The 26,382-nt window shown below is 38.7% G+C and overlaps 1 protein-coding gene across 4 annotated transcripts in view; it reads left to right on the plus strand.

The window, feature by feature from the left end:
* TBC1D5 (TBC1 domain family member 5) overlaps window positions 1-26,382 on the plus strand; it is a 323,581-nt gene that overhangs the window by 287,769 nt on the left and 9,430 nt on the right. For all 4 annotated transcript variants that reach the window (XM_064444307.1, XM_064444304.1, XM_064444309.1 and 1 more), the window contains 2 exons: window positions 8,205-8,304; window positions 25,620-25,699. In XM_064444307.1, coding sequence (XP_064300377.1) covers window positions 8,205-8,304; window positions 25,620-25,699 — 180 coding nt within the window. The remainder of the gene's footprint in view (window positions 1-8,204; window positions 8,305-25,619; window positions 25,700-26,382) is intronic.

Consider the following 26,382-nt stretch of genomic DNA (forward strand, 5'->3'; position numbering starts at 1 on the left):
CTCCAGGACGGACCTGCCACTGGCCAAGGCTAAGTCCATCCGCAACAGTGGTGGCATCTCTGTGATAACATATTTAGGAAGGGGGAAAAGCTGCAGTACAACTGGGCAACTGCAGCCAGAGAGAGGAGTGAGATATGTGAGAGGAACAACTCTGCAGACACCAAGGTCCGTGAAGAAGGGAGAGGAGGTGCTCTGGGCACCAGAGCAGAGATTCCCCTGCAGCCTGTGGTGAAGACCTTGGCGAGGTAGGCTGTGCCTCTGCAGCCCATGGAGGTCAATGGTGCAGCAGATATCCACCTGCAGCCCATGGAGGATGCCATGCTGGATCAGGATGGATGCCCAAAGGAGGATGTGGCCCCGCGGAGAGCTCACGCTGGAGCAGGCTCCTGGCAGGACCTGTGGCCCCATGGGGGACCCACACTGGAGCAGTCTGTTCCTGAAGGACTGCACTCCGTGGAAGGGACCCACGCTGGAGCGGTTCGTGAAGAACTGCAGCCCGTGGGAAGGACCCATGCTGGAGAAGTTCATGGAGGACTGTCTCCCATGGGAGGGACCCCATGCTGGAGCAGAGGAAGAGTGTGAGGAGTCCTCCCCCTGAGGAGGAAGGGGCGGCAGAGACAACGTGTGATGAACTGACCGCAATCGCCATTCCCCGTCCCCCTGTGCCGCTGCAGGGAGGAGGTAGAGAATTCAGGAGTGAAGTTGTGCCTGGGAAGATGGGAGGGGCAGGGGGAAGGCTTTTAAGATTTGGGTTTTATTTCTCATTATCCTACTCTGACTTTGATTGGTTATAAATTAAACTAATTTCCCCAAGTCAAGTTTGTTTGCCCGTGACGGTAATTGCTGAGTGAGCTCCCTGTCCTTATCTCCACCCATGAGCCTTTCGTTATATGTTCTCTCCCCTGCCCAGCTCAAGAGGGGAGTGACAGAGCAGCTTTGGTGGGCCCCTGGCGTCCAGCCAGGGTCAAACCACTACAGTTTTTAATTGCAGCATTATTGCTTAAACACATTGAATACCTTTAAATACTCCTCTCTTTGAAGGTAGTTTCTTTTCCACTATACTTAACGCTTGGTGGTGCTGCCAAGTTAATTCATATTCAGAAGGATTCAGCTTTAAGATGAATGGAGTTTTGCTGTTCTTAATGTTCATGAATGAAGTGCTTGGATGTATATTGTCAAAAGCCTTTGACAACAGAGTTTACTCTTCCTTGAGTTTCTACATGAGTAAAACAGACAAAAATATGATTTTTCTTTCATTTCCTGAACAGTAAGACTGAAAACTAAACGTTAGTATGAAAGAAAGATCTTACAGTTCTGATTTTATATATTTGATTCCCTGTTTTCTGGCCCTTATACTTCTGTGTTCAGCTACGAGTCATGTATTTGGGAGAAAACTTGTTTAAACTGATAAAAACAAGGTTGAGAAAGAATGGCTTCTTCCAAAACTGTATTTCTGCAGACCTTGGCTTGTGTAGGATGCTAAATTCCAGTGCCCTTACCCATGCCTGCAAACCTTATTGCAGCTTGTAAAGTGATGAGCTGTAAAAGGATAGGATTACAATGTCAAAACTGTAAAACTTTCTGAAATCTGTTCTTGAAGGTGCTGACCACTTTCAGTTAGTCACAGCTGTTTTTCTGAAACAGTAAAATTTGATGAAAAACGGGGTATGGTAGAGGCATCGCTGATCTCATTATGAGCTCAGGAGAGAAGGAAGGATATAAAAAATTTATTTCCATAGCTGTCTTTGTAAAGGTGAGAAGACAGATGAAAGGAAAGGTAATAAAAAGGGAAGATCGAGCTTTGGACAAATGGAGAGCACCACAACTGTATAGATTGGGGAAAAAATAGAGAAGAAATGGCAAATAATTAATCATAAATGAATTCGTTTTCATGGCAGAAGAAAAAGGGAAATGGAACAATGTAAGCAAAGTTCTGGAGGTGGATAAGAAGAAAGACGAATATGAGAAACTTAAATGTAAGTCAGGTGTTTAACAGATTCAGTCTTGCCACAGCAAGGAATATAGTTGGAGTTTGTATATGGAGGCACTCAAACAGGGTCTTGCTTTGACTGCAAACACAAATACTAGCCTGCTTCATATTCTTAGCGAAATGTAAATCAATGTGGCATCACAAATAATCTACTTCCTTTTCATTCTCATCTTCAATTCAAGATGTTACTCATTATCTGTAAGGCTCTACATCATCTGGAATGTTGAAGGTGTGGAAAAGTTTTCTGAGGACCCTGGGACTAAATTTTCAGAAAGTATTATTGTTTTTCTGCAAGATTGCATCATTAAATTTCCACGTCTTGGTCTCCCATGTCTGATGCAGTGATTCCTTTGTTTGATTTGCTACTTGGTTTGCTACTTGACTTGGTTTTCTTCCTCATAATGCAGCTGCCAATATTAGAAAACGTTGAGTTTTTATGCTTTATAGGACATGTTGTTTGGTAAGCTGACATTGATTTTTTTTATTCTGATTAGTTATTTAAATGATTGATATTTATTTTGTGGTCAGCTGGTTAACCTTTGAGAGCTGTGGCTGAACGAGTTTGAATCACCATTCACATGTTTCTGGTACTGTGTGTGTCAGATCAGCTGAAATGTTGGTTTCTCAAGGAAGCATAGACCATAATGTTTTTCATTTGACTTACGTTTGGCCCGTTCAAAGAATTTGTAAGTCTCTGTTCATGCATAAGAGAGAACAAATCAGCACTGCTATTTGTACACAAAATAAAAATGGTATCCAGGGTACTCACTTTCTCAGCACAGTAAAACACAAAAGTTGGCACTTAGAGAAAGGCGCAGTGAATACTGCCTGGACAAGAATCGAGAGCATCTGCACAATGCTGGCTATAAATCAGTTGTTTCATCTGTTACTGCTAAAGAATTTTACTTTAGAAAACTGAAAAAAAATTATCCTTTTTTCTCAGGGGCTTTCTGGTGTTGCTGCCTACCTTTACAAAACATTAGATTTGCAGAACAATTTTAGAAAGATACTGTGAAAAGATTAGTCTTAGTAATGTTGATTAGAAGAGACCTCTGCTCAAGGTGCTACTTGGAGCAGGACAATCAGTAACATAGGATCAGGTCAGTGACTTTGAATAGAAACTCTGCCACTTCTGAGTAACCTCTTCCAGTGCTGCACTTCTCTTCTAATGAAGAATATTTTCCTAATGACCAATCTGAGCCTTCCAAGGGGTAATTTTGGGCCATGGTCCCTTCTATATCATCTGCCACTGCTGGGAAGCATTTGATTGCATAATCTTTTTAGCTCCATGTAGTTGGAGGCTCCCAGTAGATCCTCCTTAGGCTCCTCTTCACCAAAATAAACAAGCCTAGCTCCCTCAGCCTGTCTTCTGGACCTGTAACCATTATAGTTGCCCTGCACTGGACCCTCTCCAGTTTCTCAACATCCTTCTTGAACTAGAGGACCAAAACATTATTCAAGGTGAGGACTCATAAGCACTGAGTAGAGGGACGTAATGACTTTCCTGTATTTGCTGACCACGTTCCTCCTAATGTAGCCCCATACACTGTTTACATTATTAGTGATAAGAGAACTTTTTTAGTTTATAAACAGCTCAGCAGCCACTGTAGCCTCCAGGTCCTTTTCAGCAGGCCTGAAATAGAAGTTCCTTCCCTGTCTGCACTGGTGCATTGGGGTTTTTTTCTCCTCAGCTGCAGAATTTTGCACTTATTGAAGTTTCTATAACAGAAATCTCAAAAAGAATTCTGTTGCCTGGGCTTCCAGCATCTCATGGTGTTTCTGAATTGAAATTCTACCAGTCAGCACAGCAGCCATACCTCCTGGTCTTGCATCATCTGAAAATCTACTGAGCATGCATTCTGTCTTCTCATATGGGCTGTTGATGAAGATACTGAACAGTATCTTCACAGCAGTCCGTCGGTTACTGTGCTCGTTTCCAACCACCAACTGGACATCAAGCCATTGACTCTAGTTTTTGAGCTTGGGGTATGACCAATTTTCAGCCCACCTACAATCCTTTCCTTCAGTCCATATTTTCTCATATTGTAAATGATGATGCTTTGGAAATAAGTGTCAAAAGCCTAACTAAACTAAAAATATATTGCATTCACTCCTCTCGCTTCATCTGCATGCTGCTCATTTCATCATAGTGGGCAACCAGATTGGTCAGGCATGATTTGCTCTTGGTAAATCCTTGTTGACTTTTCTTGATTACTGTCTTGTCCTTTACATATTGGAAATTGTTTCCAAGAGGACATGCTTCACGATTTTTCCAAGGACTAAGGTGAGGCCAACTATCATAGAGTTTCTTAGATCCTTCTTCTCACTTTTCATTAATATGGGTGTAAAATTAACCTTTCTCCAGTGATCAGAGATGTCCTGTAATAGCAGTGATTTTCCATGGATGACAGCTAGTGGTGTTGCAGTCACATCATCAGCTCTTTCAGCACCCGTGGGGGTATCCCATGTGACCCCATGTATTTGAACACATGCTGCTTCTTCAGGTTTTCACCAAACTGTTGCCCCCCCCAACTCTTAGCCATTGCTTTCCTTCCCAAACTGTACATGCAGAGGTCTGGGAGCAGACTTTGCCTAAAAAGCGAGAGGCAGAAATATTATTGAGTGCTGCAGCCTTCTCTGTATCGTTGTCTTATCTCCCTTAATAAGCATTATACCAACATTCTCTTTGAACCTCCTTTTGCTGCCCTCATACTTATAAAATTCCTTCTTGTTACCCTTTAATGTCCCCCCTTAATTTTACCTCCAGCTGGGTTTTGTCCTTCCTAGTTTTGTTCCTGTGCCCAAACAATGATTGTATACTTGTCCTTTGTTTCCTGTCATTGTTTCCATATATGTGCTCTCCATTTCCACCCTTTCCATCTCCATATGTACTTTTCCCATTTTAGTTCATTAAGAAGCTCCTTACTCAGCCAAGTCGACCTTCTGAATACCTTGTCCATATGTCCTGCTTCCTCATATATTTCTGGGCTAGGTCCTTGTTCTATGACAGACAAAGACATCCCCACTAGATTAGAAAGTCTGTTCACGAAGATGTTCTTCCCTCTCTTTGTTAGGTAGACCTATTCTCTACGTTTTCTTTCCTCATCAAATTGGGTGCCACAAGCAAAATAGTTGAAGCCAGTAATGCCACCAAATATGTAGCCATATGTGGTCTGCTGGATACATCTGCTGCTGTCCAGGCTTTTTGCTTTTGCCATAGGATTAGAGAAACACCACAAGGCTTCCTGTCCCCTTCACCCTTGCTCAGGAGCCCCACAGTCACTTTTGAACTGAAATGGTTTCACATCACCGTGTCATTGGTGTATGCAAGAACAAACAGGAAAAAAGTCAGAACATTAGGTGACCCCAAACAGTCTTTTGGCAACACCACAAATTGAGGCTCCGATCAAGCAAAAAAACCTCCCTGGTTAAGTCTGGCTGGAAGAGAGTCACCAACCACTTACTGTCACTCATCACTTACTTTCTCTTGCTAGTGCTCTGAGACGGTGTCCAACCTGGATTCTGCCTCTGAGGGAGCTTGTTTTTCCCCTCCTTCTGCCAGAAGGCACAGTCTTCCAGTTTCCACCCTCTTAGGAGTGCATGTCTTCTTCCCAGTGCATCTTGCCTTGGTTTCACCTTCCCTGTCTGTTGCATAAGCTTTTACACCTTGAAAGATCCTGTCATTCACCTGTTTGTCACCCCTGATGGAATAAAACACACTTGCCTCTTCTTGCAGCTCCTCACCTGCTGCTGCTGTGGCAACTGCAACAGAGCAAACCTCCCTCCAGGGAGGTTACCCTCAGGGGTCCATCTGCACAGAGGTTGCCACAGCACTTCTGGTGAGAGCAGGGGCAGGGGTTATGTCTTGTAGCAAGTCAGCACCATTTGGGTGTTGTCGTCTCATGCAAACAGCACATCTGGGTCTCCCATGTGTCAAACATCAAGTTTACTGTCTTGCTTATTTGCACATCCCACTGGCAACACTCCTTGGTGCCCTTCCTGAGGGTGCCAGGGAAGTCAGGAACTCCAAGTGCATTCACTCAGCCTTGTGCAATATTGGCCACTTGGCAGGAAACCTCTTTCACTGTCTGTAAGTTCCCAGCCATAGCACCCTCCTTTGTGAGTGCTGGGTCTGCCGAACGTTTCTGCTCCCCATGCTGGATCCTAACGAGCTGAAAGAACAGTGGATGTAGTTTGCTCAGCACCAGTCTCACTTCCCAAATGAAGAGGTACTGTTGTACAATTGAAAAGGTTAGTTTCAGAATTTGCTCAAGTAGATGGAGCTGTCCAAAAGCATTTTAAGATCAATGTACAGCAGATCTCATCCATGAATACGAAAAATTAGCCTGAGAAACATGGAAATATTTATTACCAGAAGTTAAATTTTCTTACTCACTTGTAGGAGGTAAACAGGGGTTTAATTACTGGTTAATAATTTCAGAATTTGATTATGTTATTTTAGAGTAAAATACTCAAATATTGTCGCCTTTCCCTATCTTAAAGCTGCATTTGCAGTGCAATGGCAATTTAAAATTTATGGTGGATTATTTCTTGCAGTCACTAGCTGTATGTACTAGGAAAAGGTCTTCTGCAGGGACATTGTTTAAATGGAAATATCAATGCAGATACGCTCGTATAAGCTGTGACAGAACTGCAGACTCTGCATGAGGTTACTAGTTCAGCTACTATAAATTGGCAACATAAAATCAATCCCTTTGAGGCTTAAGTGGTCAAAGTGTAAAGTTGAGTAAAATAAGGTGAGAGTGTATTAATATAAGGAAATAACAAAGAAAAAATATTTAGTGTCTGTAGATTGTAAGTGTGAGGAAAAAGTGTGCAGGGAAAAAATGATATTGCTAGATCTTGTAAAATGCTACTGTTTATTTATTTATCTTTTATTTATTTATTTATCTTTTATTTATTTTATTTATTTATTTTATTTATTTATCAATTGCTTTTGGATATATGCTATATTAGTGCAAAGTTTCCTTTGCTTGGCTCTGACACAGTTTCTGATGGAGAGGAAGGTCACTTGTATCTTTAAATCAAGACTGATTCATTCTCTTTATTCTTGCTGATCAGTTTTGGTTTTTTTCCATTTGAAATGTAATTCACCCCCTGATCATCAGCAATCTTCATCAAACAAGTGTATGATAGAACCGCAAAACTCCTAAGAAAAACAGGAAGCTAAAAAGTAACTTTACCTTTATCTGAATATCTTGAATTCCGCTGCATAGTTAAAGAAAAAACTGCTTAATACTGTCTGTGACTAAGGTTTGAAGGCATTTTTCCAAAGGAGAGATGAACTTTCTCTGCAGTATGGTCTTTAAAGACAAGACTGGATGCATTTGTAAACCGGCAAAGAAAGGAGTTCAAAGACAAATTCTCAGCTGAGGTAGTTCCCACCACTTAGACAGGGCACGTAGCTAGATAATAATGCTTCTCCTAGGCCTTAAAAGCAAGATATTTTTTTTTTTTCAATTATTTTTTTTTAATTACACTTGATGCATATTTATTAAACATAACTTGATAATAAAGTAACTGCTTTGTAGTATGTGAGATGGAAATAGTTTTCACCTAAATATTACATAAAATGATGTGTGGAAGTGCAGTTGGCTGAGCATAGAAGTGCAGGTTTTTCATACAGATAGAGCACCATGTGTTATACAAATAAATATGCCAAAATAGAAGGCAGTAATGCATCCTTGAGGTGTGGTATTAAGTCTCATGAAATATATGCTTTGAAATAAAAAACAAAATTAATTTTTCTGAGGTTTCATAGGACTTGCTGTGGAAATTGCTCTGCCAGAAATGAGAATTTTTCTCGTTTGGTGAATTTTTTCAGCCACTGCTGTGGTACTGTGTTTGCACAAGCAAAACCAGGTAGCTAACCTCTAAAAGAACTACAAATTGTTAACCTTTCTTGGATCAATATAGACAGATTTATATTTGACTCTTTAGAAGGAAAAAGAGTAGTATTAATAAGCACTGAAACATTAAAACCAAACCCTGTTTCCATGAAATGACAAAAGAACTTGAAAATCTTTTAATAAGTGCAGTTGGAAGGTGATTCTCTTTGTTTCCAAAATTTTCTCAAGAATAAAGGAATAGGAAACATTAGAAGTTTTCTAAGGATGTCAAGAGTTAGCTTACACTTTTACTGTGTATTATAGAAAGTTAGGGAGTTTTAATGCTAATAATCTCTTAATTGTAGGAGGAGGAATTGGAGGCCCAGATTTCATTCCTACAAGGACAACTAAACGACTTGGAAGCCATGTGCAAATATTGTGCAAAGATGATGAACACACATCTTGGTGAGTGCAGAACCCTGTATTAACCTGCCAATCTTTGAGAAGGCTCTTTTCATGTTTGTGTTGGAACTAAAATAATATTTAGGTAATACAGTGCATATTATTTTATAAGCCATGAAGAAGATTGAATTGATGTATATTTATACTGTCACAGTTTTCAATTTAGGAGTATGATAGCCAATGATGATGGTAAAAAACGAGTAGAGGCATTTTGGCACAGATGCCCTTTGTCTGATCCTAAGATTTCTTGTGTTGTAAGAGACATGCTGAAGCTCACAGCATGTGAGCTTACACTTTTTAAGCCCGTTTGGTGTTCAACAGTCCCAGAAGGATGCTTGATGCATACAGTGATAGTTGTATAAAATTCATATTCTTTCATTAAACGTAGCATCTTCACAATCTATGATAATCACCTTCAGTATGTAAAAATGCATTACTATAGGCTGGCTAGTTTGTAATATTTTGCTCAGACCAGGAGAAATACAGTAAGATAGATGTCAATACACTGGGAACAGAACCAGCAAAGACTCCAGTCTGAAATTCTACTTATATATTGCCAGGACAAATCAGAGAAAGTAAACAAGAAGCTTCAGTCAATTCAGGTGTAAATATGTGTAGCTCTGCTTTGATAAAAGCAGCATTTTTAAATTTTGTTGAACTGAACTCCCAAAGTTAGTATATTTAGCTAAGTGAAAAAGCACTATTGTTGAGAAATCAGGGCACAACTGCAATAATTTTAATGTTTATTTATAGCCTGCAACATCTAAGCAAAATAAATTGAAGTTGAGTATTTCAGTGGGTAGAACTAAATATATGATACCTAAGTTTGCCAGGTCAAAAAGATCAGATGTGATCAGATGTATTTTCATTTTCTTTTATGTGAGTGTTTTAGTAGCCACTGTTATGAGCCTAGGAAAATCTATAAATACTGTGTTATTTGAAAGTTTGGAATCACAGCCTTCAAAAGCCAAGTGTAAACCTCTAACCCCAAGAGCTTTAGTCTGATGTATTGTATTACTTCTGTGAGGTACATGAGCGATGATGAGACAAGAAGCAAGTGTGAGGGATAAATTATTAGCTCCTGAAATGATGGGGGAAAGATTACTGTGTCAAAAAGAAAAGCTGAAGTTTCTTCCCCTTAGGAAAGAAGGCTAGGAGTGTTTAGCAGATATATCAGTTCAAGTGCAATCATTTCCCCAGCAACTGCTCTAGACTAGAGATCAGAATGAAACCAAAGATACTTGAAGTGGTCTGTTTTTTGGCACTGGATCCACGAAATGAGAGCAAAGGTTTGTGATAATATCCAGGTGTTAAATTCTTACTCCCAAATCCATTAGAAACAAGAACATTTGGAGCCAGTAGTCTCCCGAGAGCATGGTGGAGCCATTTGTAATGCTCACAGGACAAGGAAAGCCACCCCCTATACAGCTTTGGCTGCAGGGGTGCGCTGGGAACATCATGGCCTAGTTTCGTTTAAGTCCCACTCCCTGTATTTCTTCACAATATTCCTGCACATCTTGTCAACATCACGGGCTATTGACTTTGTAAATTTGGGTTACACTAATACATTTAAATCCTTTAGAGATTAAGAGTTACACACAATAAACAGAGCCCAAGAGAGGCTGAGATACCACCAACCTTCACAGCTTCTGCACTTGTAGCAAACTGATGAGGTTAGGTATACCCAAATCAGCCAGCAGATGATCCATGGGGAAGCAAGAGAAAAACCACCAGGATTATTGCTAGTCTGACCTGTGCAAAATCCCTTCTGACCTGAAGCCTGTCCATCACATTCATCCCAGTGATCTGAGCAGCAGAAGTCAGCAGGCTGTCCAGGAAAATGGACTCTCTATAGCATCATGGAACACCCCCTGAGGATGATCTGCAGTGTCCATCCACTGCTCAGGGCTTCAGGGAATGGCAGCATAACAGAGCTTTATGAGTGAAGGGAAAAGTCTGCAGGGCTGCTGCTGCACCTGGTCTGATTCTCCCCCAGGTATTTCTTACCGATGAAAATTGCTTCATTTCAGAGACCACAAAGCAGATAAGGATGAGTTATATCACTCCTCTTGTACTCTGTTGGGACATTTAATTTCAAGGATATTACTTCTTCCTGTGAGGTTGAATTTTTCTGACTTCATCACCCAGCTTTTGGCTCTTGTAGCATTCTAGATAGCGAGGTTGAAAATCCTCGTTTAACTTACCTATATGCAGTGATTAAGTAATCTCTCAACACTGTCTTTTCTAGGTAGGGCACTTTAAGATTAATTTTATGTGGGTTGTTTTTTAGACCAAATCATTTTTGTGGTCTTCCTTTCAATTCTTCAGGGTTTTCATATGCCTTTTGAAGTGGGTTAATCAGATCAGGATATGCTGTACAAGCAATGGGCTCAGCAAAGTGGTTACTTAGCAAAAGGAAGGTCATCTCTCTATTCTTATGTGGCATTCCTCTTTTTAAACATTTTTAATGCAGCATCACATTAGTGCTCTTTGATACAGTGATAGGTTGAGGTGGTAATCCATTATGACCTTTAAAATTTGGTGAATCACAGCTTTCTAAACAGAGGATTTTATCCTGTAGGAATAATCAGGAAATGTTTATTTCCGTATGTGTTCCTTCCATTTGGTTATATTAAAATTCACTTGCTGTCATTTGGCTTTTTAGCTGAATAATTCAGGTAACTCTGCAATGTACTCTGTTTTCGTCTACTATAACTGCAGACTTAGCCATCGTACATTTAATGGTTGTCTAAATTACTGATAAAAACATACAGATACAGAAAATTTGAGAAGCCTTCCAGAACTAATTCCTTTAACAAAGAGTCAGGCAACATTTTTAAGAATTATTGATAGGTCCATATTTTAGTCTACAGCCTGCCTTTTAAATTTGATAAAATTTACAGTTCTAATTTTTAAAAAACTCACATTTTTTTAGATTGAAATTTTAAACAGGTTTTTTCAGAGTTCATTATTCGTCCAATATTCTTTTTCCTGTATTGACTGCATTATATTTGCAGGTCACTTTTTTAAAAACCAATATGAAATGAAGCTTATAAAAATGCATGTCCAGTGACCATTCACCACGGGATTATTTAATTGGCACTATAAATCAGAATGTCAAACACTTATAGAATGTTCTCTTTGCAGTTTTCAGTGAAACAGTTCAGGATTTTTTTGGCTGTCTTTTCTCAGGTTCTTTCCCTTACAAGGGGGATCCTGATGACAACAGGGGCAGTTACTTCATGACAGAGGTGTCATGTGCAGTAGCTCAGAAATGATCAAAATAACCATGAAGTCGTCTGTTCTGTTTCGAACGCCTAGTAATTTTTAACCTATTTATATCAAATCCAATTATACCAAGTATATCTTTGAACGATGTCTTTTTAGAAAATAATTTTTAGTTTAAATCTCAGGCAGAATTCTCCTCTTTGCCATATAAAGATATTACATTTCTTTACCGAGAGCATTGTATTTGTATAGGTTTCAGCAGATACCTGCTAATACCACATTTTCTTTGCATAGAGCATGAGAAAAGACCAGAGGGATAAAACAGCAGTTTTTATTTTGTTCATATATCCCAAGATACTTTCATTAAATGTTTATCTCCTTCCGTAAATAAACCACACAGTGTACCACACAGCAATGACATAATTAACTGCTTGTAATATCAGGATGTTACCATGGGAATGAATGATGGTTCCGAAATATTACTTCTTAGTGCTATGTGTAGAAATTAGAAATAGGTTTTTGATTATGAAAATGGAGAAGAGTCATTCTGTGATCTTTGTCTCCTTAGGGCTGTGCATCAGAAAGAGCTTTACTTCTCCCCCTCTCCCTTAACCACTGAAGAACTGCTAATGTGGAATGCCTTTTAATGCCTCCAAGGACAAATGTTGAAATTTTTAAATGTAAAATGGCCAGACAGGAAAGCAGATTTTACTTCTGTTCCCACCCTTTTTCACAAGCTTGTCATAGCTTTCAAAAAAAGAAAAATAATCCTGTGTTCAGTTTTTCCATTAATGAGATGAAGATATATCCCATCTTGTAAGCCAGTCGTGCTGCTTTGTTCGCAATGTAAGTGCAGAATGCTACTCAGCTGATAGTGAAAAAGTATAGTTGCCATACCTATTACTGCTCCAGCATCATCACAGATACGTTTTATTGATGTTACTTTTTCACATACACTGGCCTCTTTCAGGAAATAATATTGTCCCTGGTGCATTCAGTAATATGGTAATGTTCTTCAGCATTTTTCTTTTTGTGAGGTACTTTTCTGTTAGTGCACATAAATACCGCAAGGCTCAATGATTCAGAAAGCCATAATATACCAGTTAAGTATTACAATATTATAACTTGTCATAACGTTATTTACTTTTTGAAGAATTTTTATTTTTTCCTCCTTTCTTTCACTATGTGGAAAGAAAAGCATCAAGCTAGCAAGTGCATTCAGAAGAGATTTTCCCTTGTAAATGTGACCTCTGCCTGATGTCTTACAGCAGAGCATGAATCATTTGTTCGAGAGACGTGCACCCAAACATTACTCAGAGGGTCCCACTGTATCTGCTGGAAGGCTCCTCACTTGTGCTTCAGGTTTGACATGGAACTGAGTTAGAGGTGTTAGTTCAACATGAAGTCAGTCTGGAGGGTCTCAAAGAGCAAAGCTTCATTACGTCCCAGGCTCCAGCCAGCACAGTGCTGTTAAATGGCAGCTCAGGTGACACCAGTTAATGACACTGGCGTCTGATACCATCTGCTATTCTGGTATCTTTAGGGTTTGGAGCATGTTGGCACTGGCCCAGGATTAAAGCAGAGCCTCTTAACAAAAAGTAAATCAAACCCTGGAGAAGTTATCAATCCTCCATAGGCAAGTACTAATATGAAAGATTGTGAAGGATGTTTATGGGCTTGCCAATTTTGTTCCAGAAAGAAAAGTGCTGAATTTTAAAATGTTATCTGTTTGTAAGGGATGGGAACCAATCCATCACCGTTCTTTGAGAAAGAAGAACCTACCATTTGTTTCCTACAGAGACATAGTTTCAGGCCCCAAGTATGTGAAAGTTTACCAAATAATTACACATGTAGTACAGGAAGTCCTTTTCACAAGAGGCAATTTAAAGGAACATTGGTTCAGTATTAACTTGGATATGGGATCTTTATATAGAAACTATTCTTTTTTGATGGGCAATTTATCAGGTTATGAAAGTAGAGAAACTAAGGTCATTCCACACTTGCTTTTGCTTAAGGGCAGCACTATGTAAATGCAGAAGGTTGCTTCCCCAGCTAGCTGAGATTCAGAAGCAGTTTAGGTGCTTTCTCACAGCATAGAGCCTCAGCTAATAAGCCCTGTGGCTTCATGCCAGCTCTGCAAAGAGTTAGCTTACAGGGTTCTACACAGCACCCTAGAAATATGTGCAAACGTACCCAATTATACAGATAAAACAGAAGTCTGCCTGGTGTTAACAACTTCATTGTCATATTGGTACTTCTAAACTTGCGCCAGCTGCTAGAGAGACATTCAGGTGGGGCTCAGAAATATGTTACTCAATATCCAGGTTTTTAAATCACTTCTTGTATTGGAGACAAAATCACAAAACCCTCTTGGCTCTGACCCACATCTAGTAAGTTTATTTTATGCTTAAGCATGCTGGCTCCACTAAGCCAAAGGAAATAAATCCATCTCTGAGCTACCCATACAGGGCTTGTTGGGTTGTCCTTACAGTGCATTTTCTAATGTGACTTCTGCTATCTGTAATATGTTGCTATGTCCTTCACCAGTATTTCAGTACATCTCTGCCCCTCTAGTGTGGATTCTGGAAGGGATGTGGAAAAATGTCATTTTCATCCCCCTTTTTTCTAAACGCCACCAGCATTCTACCACTGAAATGACATGCCAGCTCTCGGCTTTCATAGGTAGCCTGTAGAAAACTGTACATATTCACAAAATGCCCAGAAGTTATGGCATCACAGTAATGTAAAAATGAAAGCTAGTCTTTTGAGAGCTCCTTGGATGGCACCACAGGACATGTCCCTGCCACAGCCATCAGGCAATGCGGGGAGTTGTAAGATTCACTTACACTTACACTGGCTGACATCTCCCAGACAAATATTATTTAGAAGACTCATTAAACACAGTTCAAAGCCAATTTCTACTTTGATTATTGCAAACACCATGAGCAAGGAAGGAAAAATACAAAAATAGAGGAATAAAAACTCACAGGATATAGTTGCTAGTATAATTTTAGTTATTGTGTGAAATAAATAGCACCTTTAAAGGCTTAATTAGACTGACTTCATCCATCCCTCCTTTAACAGTGAATGCAATTGTTACAAGGATGCATTTCATTATAAAGATCACTTGCAGTGGGGGAGGGAGAGGAGAAAGGTGACTTAGTTGTTCATTATTTAGGGGATGATATATTGCCCAGTATAGATCTGGATGCAGTACTTGTAAAATGTATGCAAGATAGTACTGAATTCTCGTTTTATGTATCATGTGATGAGATGAAAGGTTATGACGTTTTTGTAAGGATAAAACGAAATGGAAATTATTCTGCTGCCCTGGGTTGAAATGAAATACTTTATCATTTGTGGAGGTAGTAAGTGCATTAAATTAGTTCTCTTATGCATAGCACATAAATAACATAATCCACAGTTTATAAATCCAGTGTGATTAGAAATGCTGTAAGTAAAAAAGGCTACATCAAACGCAGCCCCATGAGGCTAAGGGGGATTGCCCCTTTGGTTAAGAATAATGATGTAAAATAACCTATAAAAACAGCTTATAAAGAAAGAACATTAACAAATTTATTAAGCTGGATACAGGACTGGTTACTGGGAAACAAGTACTTCTTGTATAGCATAACTTTCAGACATTAGCTTCTGGTCTTGCAATATATATGTAGGAAAAATAAAAGTGTAATTCTTCATGCACCATGAATTTAAACCACCTTTTTGTCCCTTGAGGGTAGCTCTTAAGGTCAAAAACACACAGTTCAGCTGATAGAGAGCTACTTCCTTTCTACAACAACTGTGCCAATCCTGAAAGTCCAACTGTGGTAGGCCCCTACAAATCCTTTCATCCTGGCAGCCTGGATGAAAAGCAGATTAAAATGATGATACTTATGCACCCCGTCATTACCTAAATTAGCACCTTTCTCCATAAGTTTCAGCAAATTCTTGTCACAGTGTTTACTTCCATCAGCTCCTTGCTTCCTTCCATTTGGGTGATGAACATCTCCCTGCTGCTGACAATCCATCCTTTCCTTCCCAGCATCTCTTAGGCAGTGATTTCTCTTCTGATGTCAGCTTTAGAGGAATAAAACCTTGGCAGAAGCTAAATTCTGGCATGACTGAATTGTTAATTTCCCCATTATTTCCATAAAGATCTTTGGTATTACTATAGCTGAACCTTACCATAGTTACTGTTTTGCCTATTATTATATTTTTCAAGATCAACCTTTAATCTAAATCATTACAGCTGTGTTGTAACCAGCCAGGTGAGCTGGGGCATGCATATACGATACAGTTCTTTTGCTCTTCACATTTTATTCAGACTTTCATGTTCAGAATACGTGTCATCATTAGAGGGAGGGCACAGAGTTACTTGAATGATCCCAGACAACTGTTTTCACTAAGAGGACTGCAATAAGTAGATGGACCAGGTGACACGGAAAAGTCCCTATCTTCAGAACAGAGCAGCAGCATGACTCAAAACTGTACAGAGGTAGCAAACAGAAAATCAGTACATTTATCAAAACTCCACAAAAGTGTATTCAAAAGTGCAGGGAGCAAGATTAAGGCAAACGGAGGAAAATGGATTTCCTTTAACATGCGTTTCTAATTAATTTTTTAAATGCGAATGTAGCCACACTTCACAGCTGACGTTGATGTGCTTTTCAGTTATAACCCCGACACAAATCCAGCACAACTGTCAGTAATCCACTCCTAAGGACTTCTGAATAAGTGGTACAAATATGTCTCAGGGCTCACAATGTTTTTTTCTTTTTTAACTAGTTTAAGTCAAAACTAGTGTAAATTGCAGGCTTTTCTAACAAGCAAATTCATTCATTTCTGACACCCAACTTCTCAGTCATCTTACACAAAACGCAAAGACACTCCATGGGTACTTAAAAAGTCTTTAATAGCGTAATACCTATTTTAGGAGTACTGCTCCATCTCCTCATTGCATGTTTGATGCTAATACATTCTTCTATTACAGAAATGCCATAGGTTAGAAACAAAAGTGTGTAATGAACAGAGAAAATATAGTTAACAGACTGAGATTTCTTAAATGGAGGAATAACCAAAAGGTAATCATAAAAGTCTCAAAAAATCACAAAAAAAAAAAGTTATACAATACACAAGTAATTAACACAAAATAGTTTGAATAATACAGTGAGGTTTATAAATCAGCCCCACTCCTTCTTCTCTGCCTCCTGGAGATGGCATTTCATGTAAGTGTCTTTGCTATATCAACCCCTATCCTTAAAGAGAACGGAAAGTCCTATAGTTGTGGTGAGCATCCATAATTTCTTTGTGCACTCTCCCTGAAAATCGACAGCACTTGTTTCAAACTGCGTATTCCTTCCTAATAAAGAGTAGACTCTAGTTTCAGTGCTTTAGATTTTCTTCCAGGTTAGAGTAGCAGTAGCAAACATGCTATTTACTCTGCAGCAGCCACAATAATTACTTTAGTAACATGTATTGGATGTATATATTATCTCCTGTGTCAGTATCAATTGTCTCCATTGATGTTCAGTTCACCTCAGAAGAAACAAAAACTATCCAAGACTTAAATCATGGGTCCTCTGTAGATTTTAATCTGAAATAAGTTGCAGCATCCTTTTTTTTTCTGAATGTCAGCACAGTTTCACCAGCTTCATAGCACAGAAAAGTGTGGATAAAAGGGTGAATGTTTTTAAATTGAGAAATGTAAACTAAACTTTGCCTACAATATTTTAACCAATAATTGTCCAGTATGTCACTATTTACATAGTCAGACTAAACTCAACACACACCCTTAATGCAAGTTATTCAGTTATGGTTATTAAATATCAGTTAACCAGGTAAATATTTAAACACCTTAATGTTGATGTACCTGATCCAAAATGTAGAATTTGTCTGAGGAGTTAATGTACGTTGTTTGACCCTCAATCTTTCAAGAATAAAGTATGCAACAGTAGCCTTTATAATAAAGTCTTTACGATGAAAGCGCATAAAATGCAACAGGCTATACTACTTTTGCAGAAATAACCAGCCACATAATGCTTTATCATCACATGAATTTCTCCACACAGGTCAAACACTAAAGCTAACTGGCATTAAAGAATTTCTGTGCTTAATTGTTTCCATAGGTCCTCACCATAAGCACTAGGGTTAACAGCACAGTAGAAACTAATCACTGCAACAGTGTTTTTCATACAGATATAAAGAAAACCCTAAATAATGATCAGTTAAAGGAAAATACATAGTTATATATTCTGAAGTATTTATTAACACAGGTTGAGATAACCTAATTCTATACTGGCAAAAATGATCTCATAGAAAGCTTTAAAAATGGCTCTCACAGTTTTTTGTCATTTATTCTATATATGATATGCATCATAGAAAATCCCTTAAGAATGTTTTAAATGGAATTTCAGGCATTTATGGATGTTTGCTTTCAAAACTCTCAATCTATCCAGGTTTTTATGTAGCATTTACCACAATGGTATTTGAGTAAATCATTCTGCTTGTAAAATCAGAAACAGTTTTAATGAGTTCAGCCATACAAGAAGTAGAAAACCTTACATTTTCAAAATCCCTACATGATCTACAATAACCATCTCTTACACAACCATAGCAATTTTAAGGTGTAATGTCTGCAATCTGTTGCAGTATGAAGGAAGAGTTTAGATCAAAAGGAAGTGAAAATGTATAGTTTCCCCTTAGGAAAGGTTTCAGTTTCTTTGGCTGTTATGTTTGTCACTTATGCATTACAAATTCTCTTTTGCTTGTCACCTCACACCAGAGTAATTTTTCTATTTCTACTGAATGTAAACAGCAACAAGAAAAAAGCAATTCTGCAGGAGGAGAGAGAGAAAAAAACTTGCTTTGAACTGTAATAAAAGTATGTTGCTTGCAGGTGCTCAGAGGCTGGTGGTCCTAGTAGGTGTTTGGACTCATGGGTAAAGAGTTTTAGTGAGCAGAATGTATTTGGGGGAATATGGAGCACATGAAATAATAGCTACTACACAGGTGTCATTTGTCTTAATGATCAGCACTGTACATTCTTTAAGGAGTGCGGGATTGTACAGTCTATCACCATCAGGGGCAAAATTTCTCAAAAAAATTAGCTCTGGATAGGAGGAGCGTGCTCTGATCACCTGCCATGGGAGGCACAGTGTCTGTACTCTTGTATATTCTCCTTGAAAGCACAGAATGTCTGGGAATACACTCTTGTCCTGGTACACCTTGGCACTGACGTGGACATAAGGCATATGTTAAGCATGATTTGCTTATCCTGTATAAACTAGAGTCCGTAGTTAAGAGCTGATCTTGCCTTTGAGAGAGGGATGGACAACATAGCTTCGTGACCCTGACAACTTCATTTTCTGTATGTCTGTGATGCTGTGCATTGCTTTGAGTTGATGTTTGGTGACTTTTTACCACATATTTCTCTGATGTCACAAGCATTACCTCACATTAAATATTGATAAAGTGTTGGAATCAGACATATATAATATATAAATACATAATTTATGTTAAAATAAATGTTTTAAAGAATGCAATACTTCACAAAGAAAATGTAATACTTCAGATTTTTTAAGATCTTTAAATTCTTTAACACTCAAATGTTGCTGAGTGATGCTTTTAACATAATGCATAATTGTTACAATAGAAGTTGACATTCACAATGAGATAGATAAATGAAAATTAGGCTACTTAGTGGTGTTGCCTTCATCAGCGCTTAGATCATAAACTCTGAGAAGGAAACGCAACTCCTCTCATTAATATTTTTAATGCTGGGAAAAAAATGCAGCATTTGGAAATATCCTGAGCTGTATTATTAAACCACAATATCACTATGTTGTGCAGTGTAGTCTTTCTAGAAAGGCCACAAACCACTGTTAAGTTGCAGATTTTCGGTCCAATTTTAAGGAGAAAGCATGTTTTCCTGCTCAAAGTCCAATCAAGTTCAGGTAGGAAAGAAGTATATGTTGTTATAAGAGGGGAAATTGATTATCAGAAACTAAATTCCCAGCCCTCTAATGTTATTGATAAAGCAGTCTTGCTGTTGCTAGTATACTGTGCAGGAAATGTTGGAACCATTTTCTGTAAACCCTGATTTCATAAAAACAATCATACAAAGTGACTGGAATATGAGTCCACAGAGTTGACTGTGATTTGGCATCTATGGGAACCTTGGGATTTCTTTGCTTTCTGTTTTTTAGAAAATAAGCAGACAAAGTAATGCACTCGGTTCTCCTCCTACTGCTGCCTACTTTGGCAATGAGAAGGTACTTTTGCATTTGCATTCACATTCTGAGTTTGAGCTGCCTTCTCAGTAGTGGAAAGCGAGGGTGAAAAAGTCTATTTAACATCATTCTGGCACTGTTGATTGTTCACAAGTCATTGATCAGGAACTAGTAGTAGAAAGGCAGAATTAATAATAAAGCTTACAGCCATTTCGAGTTAGCTCCTCTCAGCAGGAGTCATCTTCCTGGAAAGGCCCCACAGAGACTGGCTTAAAATAGAAATCATTAGGAGAGAGATGCACTGCTAAAAGACAGCAGTAGAGGAGAAAACAAAGAACCTAAGAGAACAAGGTCATTAAAGTTCTTTCCAGGTTCAGTTTTCTTCATCTCCTCTGATTTTGTGTCAGTATAAAGTTAAGTCCGTGCTGTGCCTTCATCCTGCAGAGCTCTAGCTCTGCCTATCTCCCACTTCTCTGGTGGAAGGGAAAAGGTGCAGGTCTGTCTTCCAGATGGGTGGGCATGAAGGGATGCCTGAGAGGACCTTGTCTACAGAAGGCTAGTTTTCCCACTCATTAGATGCAGTTCTGGGTGGGTTTCTTGCAGAATCTGTATTGAATGCATGCGAAATTTTCAGTGAAAGTTAGTTTACTTAATAAGCCTCTCAAATAATTAGGCCAAGCCTAACAGTGTTTCCACATTCAGAGAGGAAAGTCTTGAATAGCCCCTTTCACTGGCTAGGGAACTCAGCAGCGACTGCACACACCATCATGCAATATGTAGCAGTTCAGTCATCAAAGAGCATAAGCCTTCTCTAATTTTCCTCCTAGGAGCTGCTGTGGATTATTTTCCTCTTTCATCTCTGTACAGAGGATGATAGCATGTCTTCAGTTTAAATTTTAGAAATTAAGTTAGGGTAAGGAAATAGAAATCTTGATTTTTAAAAAAATACTTCTACAGTGTGTTTGCATGTGAACTTATTTACAATTTGGGATAACTGTAAGAGCAAGAAATTAAAAATACATTTCATCCAACTTCTTAGCTGTTTCAACTAGCCTGTTGCTACCCAAATCACTACTTGATACTTTGTTTTTCTGTATTTTGTAGAAAAGAAGAACAAGAATACAATCATTTGCATGCTATTCCTGTCTAGTTATAGTTGGCTTTAAAGTGTATCACAGCAGCTGATCACAGTCTCACTGGAGAAGTGGTTATTGATTTACTGATCTACTGTTTATCAAACTTAAATGAATCTGCTCATTTGACAACAAGTACCCAAAATTAATTCTAATCAATTATTGAAAAGGCATCCCTTGGGTTGTGAGTCTTGTTTGAGGGCAGTCGTAATAGTGGATAACATTGCTGACTTCTGAAGAGAACTGGTTTTACAGCTCCAGTATTTCAGAGGCTGAGGCAAGAGTACAGTTAGGGTCTAACAGTTCATTCTGTGGAACTTAGAAGTTTGTTACATCTACCTGAGAGGAGGCTGTAGCGAGGTGGGTGTCAGTCTCTTTTCCCAAGTAACAAGCCATAGGACAAGAGAAAATGGCCTCAAGTTGCACCAAAGGAAGTTTAGGTTGGATATTACAAAAAATCTATTCACCAAAAGTGTTGTCAAGCATTGGACCAGGGAAGTGGTTGAGTCACCGTCCCGGGAGGTATTTAAAAGACATGTAGATGTGGTGCTTAGAGACATAGTTTAGTGGTGGACTTGGCAGTGCTGGGTTAATGGTTGGACTTGATGATCTTAAAGGTCCTTTCCAACCTAAACAATTCTGTGATTCTATGATTCTATGTTGAAACAAATCCAGAATCACGTAATGGCTGTCTGGGATCTCCTACATCTCGCAGCAATGCTCCCACCACCTGGTGACAGGTTGCAAAATTCACCTTTTGTTTTCCTCTGGTAAGAACTTCAGCGAAACAGAAATATTTTCTTTTTCTGCAGAAAGCATTTGGCATCAGCTAAATGCAATCATGGTGAAAGAAAAAAACCAAAACAAAACAAAAGGTAGCCAGAAATGTTTGACCTTAGCCTTAGTCTCCTAAATATAGGATTTTGTTAACTTTTGAATGACAACAGCTATCCCAATAAGGTAGATATTTATAGCATAGACTCAAACTGGATTGGTTTTTTAATAACATAGAAATCACATGATGAGTGGTTTTGATTCATTGTATCAATATTTATTTTACAGGTAGGAAGGTGTTTTCATTCCTAATTGGTATCTGCATTTCAAAAAGAAGTTTATTATTTTGTAAAAACTTGTTCATTAAAGCTGTGAGGGACTGCAATAGAGCATCGCATAAGGAAAAAAATCAATATACGGCCAGTTCATTTATAGGCACAAAGCACTTCTCTCAAAATATGGTAACATCTATGAAGGAAGAACAATAGAATGCTTAATGTAAAAGTCCTTCAGCTGAGCAATACCTCATGCTTCCTAGCACTCTAAACAGACCTAGTGTTTTTTAAAATATTTACAATTATAAGGGTATCTTTTCAGATACAGAAAGGTAAAATAAAAAGCTTTTGTCTGCATTTGAGAGCTTAGTTTCCCAGTTCATCTCAGCAACTGAGTGCCCTGGGAGGTCCCCCCCAACAGTGGGAAGAGGCTTGGTTGAAAGTCCCTCAGGGAAGGACAGCTGAGCCCTGGCACAGCCATTCATGGTAGTGCAGCTGCAGAGGTACGTAGTGAGTCACTTGCCATCCCTCCTCTTCTTCCCACCTCTGCTTCCAGTCCACATGGATTGCAAAGAGTGGTCCCAGCAGGAGGATGTGATTGAGGAGGCACTCATGCAAAATCACATCGCCTGTATGCTGCTCTTGTCCAAGGATTTTTTTGTTAATTCCTCTCTACTCATTAGCCAGGAAAAGAGAATAAGGACTGATAAATTTGGACTCCATACTTGGTGGATAATAAAATCTGCATTCAAAAGGGATGAGGATAGTAGATTAGAAGCCACGTGCAGTTCAAGGGCATATTTAGAAGAAGAAGGCTCCGCTGCCAGCTCCACAGGGAAACCTTCATTCTGTTTCATTGCACTAGAGAAAGACATCCCAATTTATGACCTTGTGTCACAACTGTTACTTACTGTGGGGAAGAGTGGCTAATTACAGTGATTTGCATCTTGGGCCATTTTTCTGGGTGACGTAGAAGTGTGCTCTCTGAGTCTAAACTTGTGTCTTAGAGCAAACTCTAAGTGGAAAAAAGTGGAAATTTTTCCACAATTCATTTTATTGATTTTAACAGATTAAAAATAATAGTCCCTGTGTAGCCAAGACATATGTCATACTGTACTTTAAAGGTGCTGCAAATTGAAGGAAGAATGTGAGAAACTCAACAGTTCAGTATTAGAAAATTTTGCTATATTTCCAACCTTTTATTTCTGAATCTTTTTTTCTCTGAAACTAGTATTAAAATCTGGTATTAAACTTGTTAAAGTAAATATGTGATGATATGAACATTTTTTATTTTTTTTTACTGCTGGCTGTTATTGTTCAATTCATAAGTTCTTCGAAATTTCTCAGTGTCCCGGCTCTTCAAACACAGTTACAGCTGGATTTGTAGCGATGATGTATTATTTTCCTTTCTTTTTTTTAAAATAATGACTTATAAAACATCTCTAAAGAACAGAAATAATAGTAGATTATTTCCACATCATGTGGAATGCCTTTCAGCTTTTGTTGTCTCGCTCTTATTTTCCTCATTTTTTTTGGTTTTCCTTCATTTGGTCTTCAGCAGGTTGGAGGTTTGTTTTGAACTATTTTCTTGGTCCATCTGCTTAGTCAGTATGCATACCTTAGTATTTTAATGTATGGGTTTAATTTATGTGTGCAGCAAAGACTATAGAGATTCTTTTCTTTCTAATGCTGCAAAATGAAAAAGACAGTTGAATTCAGTGATTCAGCCTGTGATTAAGCATTGCTTTCCTGCCTGTGAAGGCTTTGGACTTCTGATGTTTCGAGCTCTGAACCTTTTAAAAGTAGGAAATCATACATTGTTTGCTAACAGTGGAAATCAGGATCTAAAGTGTTATTTTATAAGTAAATATTAGTATCTTTTATTTACCAAATTGAGAGACTAGACTATTTAGATGTAAAATGTAAAAAAGCAAGTAAAATTTGTAATTAATTATGCTTTCTCTCCATTCATGGTGCTACATATTTGCAAAAAGATACAGTTTTATATTATTTCTAACCTTCATAATGCAGTGTCTTTCTGATATAAGATTTATGCTAGACATTTTTCAATTTTACTGCGTTTGACTTCATTGCTACAGGACACTGCCACTGTACTGTGGTAAATAATGGGTGCTAAATAATGTAAACCCCCACTGTTGCTTTTGACCTTGATTACACCATCTTTCACGGACTCTTGTCACCTACTGCTCTAGACTCTACTCTTCACATTGCTTCTTTAGTGGTTCATTTAGTCGTTAAGCTTGGATCCTTTCACCTCTTTGCCATTTCTATTCTTCATTTATACACTTTACTGATTTCTGACCCACACACAATTTCAAACTTCTGTGTTTATATGTGGGTTTTAAATCCACCTCTATACTTTTAATCTTTCTCCTTGTCCAGCCTCCCAGGTCTCATTCTTTTGCTATTTATTCTGTAAACACAAAGCTTACACCAAATTGCTCAATGCTTTTACTTGAAACTTCATGTTGTGTCAAAGTTGGCAGTGTCATCATATTCGTCCTTGTCAGCATAATCTGTGACAACAGTTTTGGCTTTTCACTGGTTCAGGCCCTGAACATGTAGGATATTTTTAGAGACAAGCAAATGCAATGTAGGTGTGGATTAATGGTACAAAGCTCTAACTGTGCAGCACCTGGGGTACAGATATTCATGAGCAGCAAAACATTGTTCCCAAATGAGTGTCACTGAGGGATTTGGGCTCAGCTCTGTCTATGTAGGACAGGAGCGGCACAAAAGAGTACCCTTTCATTTTCAGTTGACAGACACCATCTCATTCTGCAAATCTGTCACTAGGAATCATTGCTCATTTCTTAAAGAATTGAGGAGGAAGGTAGGAGCTAGGAGGCTGGGGAAGGACCTGACAGAGTTTGAAGACTCTGCAGAGCTATTGGAGCTATAATTTCTAGGGGCTGGTTTGGACTGCAGCATTGCCTGGGATTTCCCTGACACAGGGAAGATCACCACAGCTCTAGCTCAGATGCATTAGCAGCCTCCAGCCCTGACTCTGCAAGCACCTTATACCAGATTATTGAAATGCATCCTTGGAGGACAGCACTGTAGGTATGGAAGTCAGGTGTCTTCTGAAGTGACAGTACTGCACTGCTCTTCTGTCAAATAAATTTTGCTCAGCCCCAGATCTTTTACTTAAAAGCAGGGATTGGAAAGGGAACAAAACTTTCAGGTTTTTTTATAAAGAAGAGGGTTCTTGCACCTGCAGTGGCCACAGGATCAAGATGAAGATAGCTGAGCTCCTACCCTACATAACCCTTTCTGCAAGCCGCATCAGATTCCTGTAAGTGTTCTTGAGTGCTTTCCAAAACCTTTTCAGGCTCAAAGTTGTATGTAACTCTGTTAGCCACAGAGGCTGATGTTTTCTTCTAGGGGCCAGTAGCAGCCTGAGCCCACTGGTACACTGGGGCAGTAGAAGCCTGCAGCAGCACAGCATTGCTGGAGGCCTCCTGGCAGTAGTGCCAGGCTTGGGCTGGCCTCACCTCCATAGCTAACAAGGTTGTCAGCTTCTAGGTCTGTGTGCGAAATTGTAATCGCAGATCACAGGATTTTGTGGTGAGAACATAAGTCAGCGGTAAGTTGACAGCACATTAGAGATTATTTAGGGAATATTCTCTCTTTACCTTTTTTGTCTTTTGATTTTGCAGGAAATATTCAGGAAGTAATATTACAAGAACACTTGGAAAAAGAAGATGAAATTCTGGTTTCCTTGGCTGGTTTGAAGCAGGTATAACTGTTGCTTAACTGAACCTTCCTGTATCCTTCAGTGCTATTAATCCTTTCTTTTTTTCTCCTTTTTATTCTTTTTGTATATTGCTGTTTTGTCTTGTAACTGTTTTACTAATACTAATGCATCAAGCATTGCAGTTTACTTTTATTTTAGAAGGTAAAACTCAGCTATAAAGAGTTCAAATGGCTTGCATGGTATTTGCTTCTGAAAAGTTCTGGAGCGCTCAAACCATAACTGAGGCAGTGCAACACCAGGTTCAGGGCTTAAGCCGCACCATCACCTTTCTTAATGCAAAATGTACATGCTAGGCAATTATCATGACTATGTCCCCATTATTTAAATGTGGGTGAAACTTGAATGTCATTGAATTAAAAGAAAAAAATACTATGTGCATAAAATGAGAATGCTGCTGAGCATCTGTAGCTCTGATTATACTGTCCTCTGCTCCCTCAAAATACATTTTATCAGGACCAATGTGACATATGTTAAATCTATAATGAGGTAGGGAATAATCTTAACAGTTTCCCTTTAGATTTCTTGGATACTTGTTTTCCAGACCCTGATACAATCGCATTTCACTGATACTTATATCTATAGCCAATATAGATAAGAATATTGACTTGCTTCCTATCTCTTCAAAGCAAATATTTTGGGGAAATGGTGTATGAAAGCTTGCTGCA

The sequence above is a fragment of the Phalacrocorax carbo genome, chromosome 2 (genome assembly GCF_963921805.1).
Source record: "Phalacrocorax carbo chromosome 2, bPhaCar2.1, whole genome shotgun sequence".
Lineage (NCBI taxonomy): Eukaryota > Metazoa > Chordata > Aves > Suliformes > Phalacrocoracidae > Phalacrocorax > Phalacrocorax carbo.